The sequence below is a fragment of the Cebus imitator genome, unplaced genomic scaffold, assembly GCF_001604975.1.
Source record: "Cebus imitator isolate Cc_AM_T3 unplaced genomic scaffold, Cebus_imitator-1.0 Scaffold263, whole genome shotgun sequence".
In the NCBI taxonomy this organism is placed as follows: Eukaryota; Metazoa; Chordata; class Mammalia; order Primates; family Cebidae; genus Cebus; species Cebus imitator.
This window is the reverse complement of record NW_016107578.1, coordinates 475,784-487,223: the sequence shown is the minus strand read 5'-3', so window position 1 is coordinate 487,223 and position 11,440 is coordinate 475,784. Positions and strand designations below refer to the sequence as shown.

General features: G+C 51.9%; 1 protein-coding gene across 1 annotated transcript in view; it reads right to left on the bottom strand.

The window, feature by feature from the left end:
* The window catches only part of TYK2 (tyrosine kinase 2), a 27,374-nt gene extending 17,113 nt beyond the window's left edge, over window positions 1–10,261 (bottom strand). Inside the window, exons 1-6 of the mRNA XM_037728384.1 lie at window positions 10,051–10,261; window positions 9,290–9,453; window positions 7,790–8,002; window positions 3,801–3,924; window positions 3,558–3,705; window positions 2,179–2,342 (exon numbers count right to left, since the gene is read on the bottom strand). Of these exons, the coding sequence (XP_037584312.1) occupies window positions 2,179–2,342; window positions 3,558–3,705; window positions 3,801–3,924; window positions 7,790–7,982 (629 nt within the window). The 5' untranslated portion in view covers window positions 7,983–8,002; window positions 9,290–9,453; window positions 10,051–10,261. The remainder of the gene's footprint in view (window positions 1–2,178; window positions 2,343–3,557; window positions 3,706–3,800; window positions 3,925–7,789; window positions 8,003–9,289; window positions 9,454–10,050) is intronic.
* Window positions 10,262–11,440: the final 1,179 nt, after the last annotated feature.

The following is an 11,440-nucleotide window of genomic DNA, read 5'->3' as shown; positions in this document are numbered from 1 at the left end:
AAAAAAAAAAAGAGGAAAAGAGACCGGATGTGGTGGCTTACATCTGTAATCCCAGCACTTTGGGAGGCTAAGGAGGGAGGATCGCTTGAGGCCAGGAGTTCAAGACTAGCCTGGGCAACATAGCAAGACCCTTTCTCCAAAAAAATTTACAAATTAGCTGGGCATAGTACGTGCCTGTAGTCTCAGCTACTCAGGAGGCTGAGGCCAGAGGATCACTTGAACCTGAGAGGTGGAGGTTGCAGTGAGTTGAGACTGTAGCACTGCATGCCAGCCTGGGCAACAGAATGAGACCTCATCTCAAAACAAACAAAAAAACACCAAGAGGCATAGGTCTGTGCTTCTCACAAAGTCCTGCCCCTCTGCCCTCCCCAGTCCATCTCCTTCACCCCATGACCTGCCTGCAGCTGACGGCCAGGATAGTGTACCTAGATCCCAGCTTTCCCCAACTCAATTTCTACTTCCAAGTCTCTCTGTCACCCCTTGCCCAGAGGGACTCTAAAGCTTGGGGTTCCAATTGCTCCTTGCTCCCACATCCAGACTTTCCAAGGCTTGCCTTGGAAAAGCCCAGGAATAAGATCCCTACACATGCCTGGCCGACTCCTGCACTCAGGCAATCAAATTCCACATTCAGGGCCTGGAACGGTGGCTCACGCCTGTAATCCCAGCACTTGGGAGGCCCAGGCAGGTGGATTGTTTGAGGTCAGGAGTTCAAGACTAGCCTGGTCAACATGGTGAAACCTGTCTCTACTAAAAACACGAAACTTAGTCGGGAGCCTATAATCCCAGCCACTTGGGAGGCTAAGGCAGGAGACTCTCTTGAACCCGGGAGGTGGAGGTTGCAGTGAGTAGAGATTGCACCAATGCACTCCAGCCTGGGCAACGAGAACAGAAACTCCATCTCAACAAATAAACAAATAAATACGGCTGGGTGAGGTGGCTCATGCCTGTAATCCCAGCACCACTGAGGCGGGTGGATCACCTGAGGTTGGGAGTTTGAGACCAACATGGAGAAATCCCATCTCTACTAAAAATACAAAAATAGCTGGGTGTGGTGGCATATGCCTGTAATCCAGCTACTCAGGAGACTGAGGCAGGAAAATCGCCTGAACCTGGGAGGCAAAGGCTGTGTAAGCCAAGATTGCACCATTGCACTCCAGCCTGGGAAGCAGGCACGAAACTCCATTTCGGAAAAAATAAGTCAATAAATAAATACAGAGGGACGGGTGCGGTGGCTCATGCCCGTAATCCCAGCACTTTGGGAGGCCAAGGCAGGCAGATCACTAGGTCAAGAGATCGAGACCATCCTGGCCAACATGGTGAAACCCTTACTCAACTAAAAATACAAAAATTAGCTGGGCATGGTGGCGTGCGCCTGTATTCCCAGCTACTCAGGAGGCTGAGGCAGGAGAATCACTTGAACCCAGGAGGCGGAGGTTGCAGTGAGCCAGTGTTGCGCCACTGTATTCCAGCCTGGTGACAGAGCAAGACTCTGTCTCAGAAAAATAGATACACATAAACATACATACATAAAAATAAAAAATAAAATAAATTCCACATTCACTTCCCCTGGAAAGAGGCCTCTGCTGCCTTCTGCCCCAGGGTCTTTGTATGACACTGTTCCGTCTGCTGAGAAGGTGTTGCAAAGTCAAGTGGAGTTTTTCTAAAGGAAATCACCTCCCCGGGAAACACTCTGATGTACAGGCTAGGCAGGCCACCACCTCCGGGCTTCCCCATACCCTGGATTTCACTGACACAGTCTTAACCCTTCAGAATGATGGGAAAAATATGTTTTTCGGACAGGCACGGTGGCTCACGCCTGTAATCCTAGCACTGTGGGAGGCTGAGGCGGGAGGATCACAAGGTCAGGAGTGTGAGACCAGCCTGGTCAACATGGTGAAACCCCATCTCTACTAATACAAAAATTAGCCAGGCAAGGTGGCAGCGGCCTGTAATCCCAGCTACTCGGGAGGCTGAGACAGGAGAATCTCTTCAACCTAGGAGGTCGAGGTTGCAGTGAGCTGAGATCGCACCACTGCACTCCAGCCTGGGAGACAGAGCGAGATTCTGGCTCAAAAAAAAAAAGTAGAGGCATGACAATATGTGAAGTTTACCCTGGATCCCAGATGCTTGGGGCACTTCCTCCTGCCTACACAGCATCCCCACCCCATTCCCAGACACCTGGTCTTCTTGGCCACCTCCTCCAGGGGGACGCCGTGGTGGAGAGCGAGGTGACAGAGGTGCAGAAAGGCCATGCCCAGGCTCTCATTCTTAAAGTGGTGGATCTCCTCCTCACTCGACAGCTCCCACAGTGATGCCACGTCATTCACAAACTCATACTTGCCCTGGGAATGGGAAATTGAGCAGAAAGGGAGGTTTGAGAATTCGTTCACGCTCTAGCCCAGAAGTATCCGATCTTTGGGCATCCCTGGACCATACTGAAAGAATTCTCTTGGGCCACACATAAAATACACCAACACTAATGACAGCTGATGAGCTTTAAAAAAAAAAAAAAAAAAATCGCAGGCCAGGCATGTTGGCTCACATGTGTAATCCCAGAACTTTGGGAGGCTGCGGCAGGTGTATCACCTGAGGTCAGGAGTTTGAGACCAGCCTGACCAACATGGAGAAACCCCGCCTCTACTAAAAATACAAAATTAGCCGGGCATGGTGGCACATGCCTTTAATCCCAGCTACTCAGGAGGCTGAGGCAGGAGAATCACTTGAACCCAAGAGGCAGAGGTTGCAGTGAGCTGAGATCGTGACACTGCACTCCAGCCTGGGCAACAAGACCAAAACTCAGTCTCAAAAAAAATTTTTTCAGCAAAATCTCATAATATTTTAAGATAGTTTAGGAATTTGTATTGGGCCACATTCAAAGCCATCCTGGGCAGCATGCACCATGCAGGCAATGAGATGGACAAGCTTGCTCTAGCCAGGGAACCCTAATTTCCTGCATCTCATTACCTTGAGGAGAGACTAGCATTTCCTAGAAAGGCCAAATACACAGCATACAACCCTCCTCTTCTCAATCTTGTGCCTCTGGCAGACATCACTAATCAATCACAGCACTTTTTCCCCTTCAACCTGAGCCAGGGATGGTGGCTCATGCCTGTAATCCCAGCACTTTGGGAGACCGAGGCAGGTGGATCACCTGAGGTCAGGAGTTAGAGACCAGCGTGGCCAAAACGGTGAAACGCTGTCTCTACTAAAAATACAAAAATTAGCCGGGTGTGGTGGCAGGCACCTGTAATCCCAGCAACTCAGGTGAGGAGGCTGAGGTGGGCGAATCACTTCAACCTGGGAGTTGAAGGTTGCAGTGAACTGAAATCACACCGCTGCACTCCAGCCTGAGGGACAGAGCAAAACTCCATTTCAAAAATAAACATAAGTAAAAATAAAACATAAAAAAAAACTCCATTTCAAAAAAAAAAAAAAAAAAATCCCCAGATGGCATGAGTTGAAACCTATTAACTATACTGAACCAGGGAAAGAAGTGGGGGCTCCTCAACTGCCCCTAAGTCTCCCACAAATGGTCCTTCCCCAAGCCCTGCTCATACCTGCTCAAAGAGGTATTCAAATGAGGCTGGGTCCAGGAGTTGCATCCCCTGTGCTGTCTGATCTGAGGATGCCTCAGCTCCTGGGGGCCCACAGCGGTACACAGCTGGCTCCTGAGGATTCATGCCATGCCAATTCCGGAAATAAAACCTGCAGAAAGGGAGGGACACAGCTGGGGCTTAGCACAGAGTCAGACCAGCTCCACCACAGGAGGGGATGAGCTTTGCAAAGGGGTCTCCACCCACCTCATGCGGAAATACAGCATCAGACCTGCGTCTCTGGGGATCTCTAGGATGTGGTTTGGGGGCAACCAGACTTGGGCCTGGGCATCAAAGAGGGCAAAGAGATTGAAACAGGGAGGAGTGATACCTGGAACAGGGAAGAAACAAGGTCAGGAGTCATGTCATGTGCTACCGTCAGCCCGAAGATCCCCCAGACCCAATGTCTGCCTTCACACTCCCTCTGAGGCCCCCTCCCCCGCCTACAACTTCAGTCTCATGTTGCCCCTGGGGAGAGGACAGTGCATATGCTGACCATGCTGTGGCTCACAGGAGGACTACATTTCCCAGCCTCCCTTGCAGCTAGGGTGGGGCCATTGCACTGGTTTCTGGTCAAAGGGATGGGCACATTTCCAAGCCTGGAAATAAATCCTCTTGCCACCTTCACCACCTGAGGTATGCTGAAGGCTTCTTGTGACAGGTGGTGAAACTATAAGATAGAGGTGAACCATCCAACCTGCACTTAATTTTAGGTAAACCTTTATTTTTTCTTGATGCAGTCTCGTTCTGTCGCCCAGGCTAGAGTGCAGTGGTGCGATATTGGCTCACTGCAACCTGTGCCTCCTGGGTTCAAGCGATTCTCTTGCCTCAGCTTCCTGAGTAGCTGGGATTACTAAGTGTGTGCCACCATGCCCAGCTACTTTTTTGTATTTTTAGTAGAGACAGAATTTCACCATGTTGGTCAGGCTGGTCTCAAACTCCTGACCTCGTGATCTGCCTGCCTTGGCCTCCCAAAGTGCTGGGATTACAGGTGTGAGTCACGGCACCCGGCCACCTTTTTTTTTTTTTTGAGATCGAGTCTTGCTCTGTTGCCCAGACTGGAGTGCAGTGGCTTGATCTTGGCTCACTACCTTCTGGGTTCAAGTGATTCTCCTGTCTCAGCCTCCCAAGCAGCTGGAATTACAGGTGCTTGCCACCACTGGCTGATTTTCGTATTTTTAGAAGAGATGAGGTTTTGCCATGTTGGCCAGGCGGGTCATAAACGCCTGACCTCAGGTGATCTGCCCGCCTTAGCCTCCCAAAGTGCTGGAATTACAGGCATGAGCCACCGTGCTTGGCCGATTTTAGGTAAACCTTGATTGTCTTAAGATTTGGGGGGTTTATTTCTGCATCAAAACTTTTCTTAGCTGGACCAACATAACACTACAAACTGCTGGAATTACCTGGCATCTCCCTGAACTCCGGCCCTAAAGAAACATCGAATCACAGAAAATATAAAAATTAGCCAGGTGTGGTGACCTGTGCTTGTAGTCTCAGCTATTCGGGAGGCTGAGGCAGGAGAATCACTTGAGCCTAGCAGGTAGAGGCTGCAGTGCACCATGACAGCACCACTGCACTTCAGCCTGGGCAACAGAGAGAGACTTTGTATCTGCAAAAGAAAAAAGAAAATGAAAAAAAGACTCAGCTATGGATGGGGAAGTAGGAGGTGGTATAGAAATTTACTGCAGTGCCCCCATCCAGTCATGGAAAGCTGGGAATGGGGGAGGTAAAAGGAGTTTCTGGAGGAAGGTATGTGTCACCAAAGTCACCTTAGAAATGCCTTCCCTTGGCTGGGCATGGTGGCTCATGCCTGTAATCCCAGCACTTTGGGAGGCTGAGGCAGGTGGATCAGTTGAGTTCAGGAGTTCAAGACCCGTCTGGCCAACATGGCAAAACTCCATCTCTACTAAAAATACAAAAACTAAGGGCTGGGCACAGTGGCTCATGCCTGTAATACCAGCACTTTGAGAGCCTGAGGCAGGAGGATCATGAAGTCAAGAGATCAAGACCATTCTGGCCAACATGGTGAAACCCCATCTCTACTAAAAATACAAAAATTAGCTGGGCATGGTGGTGCCTGCCTATAGTCCCAGCTACTCAGGAGGCTGAGGCAGGAGAATCACTTGAACCCGGGAGGCGAAGGTTGCAGTAAGCTGAGATCACGCCAATGCACTCCAGCCTCTAGCCTGGAGACAGAGCAAGACTCCATCTCAAAAAAAACAAAACAAAACTACCTGGCATGGTGGTGTGCGCCTGTAATCCCAGCTACTCAGGTGGCCAAGGCAGGAGAATCGCTGGAACCTTGGACATGGACATTGCAGAGAGCTGAGATTACACTACTGCACTCCAGCCTGGATGACAGAGCAAGACTCCGTCAAGAAAGAAAGAAAAGAAAAGAAGAAAAGAAAGAAAGGGGAAGAGAAGGGAAAGGGAAAGGAAAAGGGAAGAAAGGAAGGAGGGAGGGAGGGAGAGAGGAAGGAAGGAAGGGAGGAAAGAAGGAAGGAAGGAAGGGAGGAAGGGAGGGAGGTAGGGAGGGAGGGAGGGAGGGAGGAAAGGTCTTCTCCAGCAGAGGAAATTGCACTTCCAAATACATCGACGGCAGACTACAGACTTTTTTTTAATGACACAGGGTCTCACTCTGTCCCCAAGGCTGGGATGCAGTGATGCAACCATAGCTCATTGCAGGCTTGAACTCCAGGCCTCAAGCGATCCTCTTGCCTCAGCCTCTCAAGTAGCTGGGACTACAGACATGCACCACCACGCCTGGCTAATTTCTAAAATTATTTTGTTGAGATAGGGTCTCCCTATGTTGCCCAGGCTGGTCTCCAACTACTGGTCTCAAGCAATCCTCCTGCCTGGGCCTCCTCAAGTGCTGGGATTACAGGTGTCAGCTACTGCACCTGGACAAGTTTTCTGATTTATTATATTTCTTGCTATCTTCCTAAAATTTCAGCTCTACAAAGGCAGTGATTTGCAGCTGCCACACAGTAGATGCTCACAAAACGTTCGCTGTATGAATGGGTGCATGGATGGATGGATGAATGAGTGGATGGGTGGATGGATAAATGGGTGCGTGGGTGGAGGAGTGGGTGGGTGCACGGGTAAATGGGTTGATGGGCGCATAGGTAGATGAATGGATAGATGGATGGATGGGTGGGTGGATGGGTGAGTGGGTAGATGGATGGATGGTTGTGGGGTGGGTGGATGTATGAATGAATGGGTAGATGTGTGAATGGGTGGGTGGGTGGATGGATGGATGGGTACATGGGTGGATGGATAGATAGGTGCTTGGGTGGAGGAGTGGGTGGGTACGTGGGTGGATGGATGGATGGGTGCTTGGGTGGAGAAGTGGGTGAGTACGTGAGTGGATGGATGGATGGGTGCTTGGATGGAGGGGGTGAGTATGTGGGTGGATGGATGGATGGGTGCTTGGGTGGAGGAGTGGGTGGGTATGTGGGTGGATGGATGGATGGGTGCTTGGGTGGAGAAGTGGGTGAGTACGTGAGTGGATGGATGGATGGGTGCTTGGATGGAGTGGGTGAGTATGTGGGTGGATGGATGGATGGGTGCTTGGGTGGAGGAGTGGGTGGGTATGTGGGTGGATGGATGGATGGGTGCTTGGGTGGAGGAGTGGGTGGGTACGTGGGTGGATGGATGGATGGGTGCTTGGATGGAGTGGGTGAGTATGTGGGTGGATGGATGGATGGGTGCTTGGTGGAGGAGTGGGTGGGTACATGGGTGGATGGATGGGTACTTGGTGGAGGAGTGGGTGGGTATGTGGGTGGATGGATGGATGGGTGGGGTGGGTGGAGGAGTAGGTGGGTATGGAGGTGGATGGATGGATGGATGGATGGGTGGCTGGGTGGCTGGGTATGTGGATGGGTGGGTGGGTGGGGGGATGGATGGATGGGTGGATGGGTGGGTAGGTGGGGGGATGGATGGATGGGTGGATGGATAGATGGGTGGGTGGCTGGGTATGTGGGTGCGTGGATGGACGGATGGGTGGGTGGGTGGATGGTTACATGGGTGGATGGATGGATGGATGGATGGGGGGATAGATGGGTGGGTGGGTGGATGGGTGAGGGGGTGGATGGATGGTTGGATAGATGGACGGATGGATAGATGGATGGATGGATAGGGCCCAGCTGCTGCCTGGACGCCCATGCGTCCTCATGGTGCCAGTGCCCCAGACTCACCGAGTTTATGTGCGATGTGAATGCAGACTTCCTCAGCTGTCAGCGATGACTCGCTGAAGGTGACCCAGGGCTCCCCGCCGCCTCGACCAGCCCAGTGCAGAAGCACCTTCAGGCCTCCCATGGTAGCCATGGGCTGGGCTCCATCCCCAACAGGCTTGCTGCCCCTGGCCGTTCCCCGATGGTGCAGAGGCATGTTCCCGGCAGGTGGCTTGGCTAGAAAGGGGACATCTATCAGCTCTCAACTCTCAGCCCAGAGGCCCCTCACCATTAGCACCTCAACCTTCCACCCACCCCAGCTGAGGCCTGAGGGGAAGATCCTGGGCTCCCATCTTGGTGTGACATTAAGGACCCGATTCCCTCTCTGAGCCTCGGTTTCCCCATTTGTTGGACGGGATTGGGGTATGCATCCCCACCTAGTAGATCTCTCATCAACAATAACACTGACCCCTCCCCTCTTTCCACAAATTGACACTGATATAAAAATCTGCTCTAGCCAGGTTCAGTGGCTCCCGCCTGTAATCCCAGGACTTTGGGAAGTTGAGTCAGAAGGATCATTTGAGCCCAGGGGCTGGAGACCAGCCTAGGCCATATAGCAAGACCCTGTTTCTACAAGAAGTTTTGTTTGTTTTTTTGAGACGGAGTTTTGCTCTTGTTGCCCAGGCTGGAGTGCAATGGGGCAATCTCGGCTCGAAACTTCCACCTCCCAGGTCCAAGCAACTCTCCTGCCTCAGCCTCCCAAGTAGCTGGGATTACAGGCATTCACCACCATGCCCAGCTAATTTTTGCATTTTTAATAGAGATGGGGTTTTGCCATGTTGGCCAGGCTGGTCTTCAATCTCTGACCTCAAGTGATCCGCCCACCTTGGCCTCCCAAAGTCCTGGGATTCCAAGCGTGAACCACGATGCCCAGCCTCTACAAGAAATTTTTAAAACTTAGCCAGGTGTGGTGGCACACACTTGTATTCAAGCTACTCAGGGGGCCAAGGTGGTAGGGTCTCCTGAGACTAGGAGTTGGAGGCTGCAGTGAATAGTGATCACACCACTACATTCCAGCCTGGGTGACAAAGTAAGACCCTATCTCTAAAAATATAAATACATAAATAAATAATAAAAATGAATAAAAAGTAAAATAAAAATCTACTCTTTTTTTTTCTGAGACGGAGTTTCACTCTTGTTACCCAGGCTGGAGGGCAATGGCACGATCTCGGCTCACCGCAACCTCTGCCTCCTGGGTTCAGGCAATTCTCCTGCCTCAACCTCCTGAGTAGCTGGGATTACAGGCACATGCCACCATGCCCAGCTAACGTTTTGTATTTTTAGTAGAGACGGGGTTTCACCATGTTGACCAGGATGGTCTCGATCTCTTGACCTCGTGATCCACCTGCCTCGGCCTCCCAAAGTGCTGAGATTACAGGCGAGAGCCACAGCGCCCGGCCATAAAAATCTACTCTTAACACACTTCCCCAAAACAACCAGACAGGCAGCTGTGGTCAAACAGACCTGAGGGCGAGTCCTGGAGCTCCCTGTGTCAACTCAAGCAAACCACTTAGCGATTCTGGGCCTCAGTTTCCCCATCTGGAAAAGGGAGGTCCTCAGGGTTCTGCCATCAAAAGACGGTTGTGATGTTTCAATGTGGTTCCACATACTCCACATTCAGCGCAGACCTTGGTACAGGCACACACAAAAATAACAAATGTGACTAAAACAACAATAACATCGTCACTCGTTTCATCGTGGTGATGGCCTTTCTCTTTCAGGCCACAATTCTCGTCCCCCACATGTACCCCCATGAGTGACCCCAGTTCCTGTTGACTCCCTCAAGCCTAGGAGAATTTATGTCCAGCTCCATCCCCGCAGTCCAGCGCCTGAGCCTCCTGAGGGCGCCAGTGTAGAAGTGGAGGGCCTGTCAGTTCTACCCATGTTGCTGACTGCACCCTCCTCTGGAAAATGGGCGTGTAACAGTCTCTACCTCAAAGGGTTGCCGGGAGGATTCAACGCGAGGAGGCAGAGAAAGTGTCTGGTATACGGTAAGCGCCTAACTAACTTTTGCCATTAATACCTAGTCATGTTTCAGGTGAGATCCTGGGGATGGGGCTTTTCGGGAGCCTACTTCCTCCTTGCTCATCTCCACTAGACCCGGACCCAGCTTTGAAAACGGGGTCGGGGTGAGGTTTGCAACTGGGAAGGCTGCATCCCTCACATCCTCCCGCCAAAACCTCTAAACCCGGCCAGCAGGGGCAGGAACTGGGATGTGCACCCACCGGGCATTGGAGCAGTCCCGAGGCACCAGTTGCTCCCATCCAAGTTCAGTCTGTCAAGCGCTGCCAGTCTCCTCGTCTCCTTCCTGCGGACCTCAGGCCGCGCCCCTTCCGCGCTCGCGTCGGCACTAACACTTCCGGTGGCACCCAGGCACGAACCCGGACTCCGCCCCGCCCCCGCGGGCAACCTCTACTTGTTGCCCACCGAGACGCCTCCTCCCATTGGCCGCCTGAAACGCGCACGCCCATTGGCAGCTGCCCTGTTCCCCCCGCAGTCACCATTGGAAGTTTTTTTTGGTTTTTTTTGGTTTTTTTTTTTTTTTTGGGCCATGGCGGCGGCGCTCTGATTGGTTCTCGGTCTCACTCGTCGCTCAGCCACGATTGGCTGTTTCGGCACCCGGATGCGCTTTCGCTTCTGCTATTGGCTGTTACGCGGTGAACGGAGACGTGGGAGGGGCCTGCGAGGGACGGGCTGGAGAGCGAAATGTGTGGGCAACACGGCGGGATCCTGGAGTTCCCCCTGTGGAATTGGGTCAGACGTGTACGGTTCTGACCGCAGGGCACAGGTACATGTCCTCACCTCGGCGTTCAAGGCTGCAGCGGCCACCATTCAACCCTCCGACGCCCTGCCCTGTGGCTTCCCCGTTCCATCCCGTCCCATTTCCCTTCCGTCGTTTCTACCTGGCAGACTCCACCTTGCTGACTGGAATTCCCCCTCCTTCACTCCTGAGAGGCTTTCCTGGCCCACCTGCTCCTGTCCTCTTCCTGATCACCTGCAGCCCTGCCCTCTAAAGCTCCCTAGCGGTCAGGGTAGCAGCTTGGACAACCCACCCGATGTGAGTACAAATCCCCGCTGTATCTCAAAAAAAAAAAAGAAAAGAAAGAAAATGCTGATAGAGAATGCTGATAGAGACTTGGCCTCGCTGGGCGCAGTGACTCATCCCTATAATCCTAGCACTTTAGGAAGCTGAGGCAGGAGGATAGTCTGAGTCCAGTTGGAGACCAACCTGGGCAATATAGCAAGACCTTGTCTCTACACAAAATAGAAAAGTTAATCTGAGGCTGAGGCACAAGAATCACTTGAGCCCGGGAGGTGGAGGTTGCAGTGAGCCGAGATCGTGCCACTGCACTCCAGCTTAGGCTACAGAGTGAGACTCCGTCTCAAAAAAAAAAAAAAGTTTGGCATGGTGGCATGTGCCTGTAGTCCCAGCTACTCCAGAGGCTGAGGTGGGAGGATTGCTTGAGCCCGGGCAACTTGACCTCCTGGGCTCTGCTGTATTTTCTTCAGAGTCCTTATTGCAGCCTGAAGTTTCATGGAAAGTTTCTTTCTTTTCTTTTCTTTCTTTTTTTTTTTTTTTTTTTTTGAGACAGAGTCTCGCTCTGTTGTTCAGGC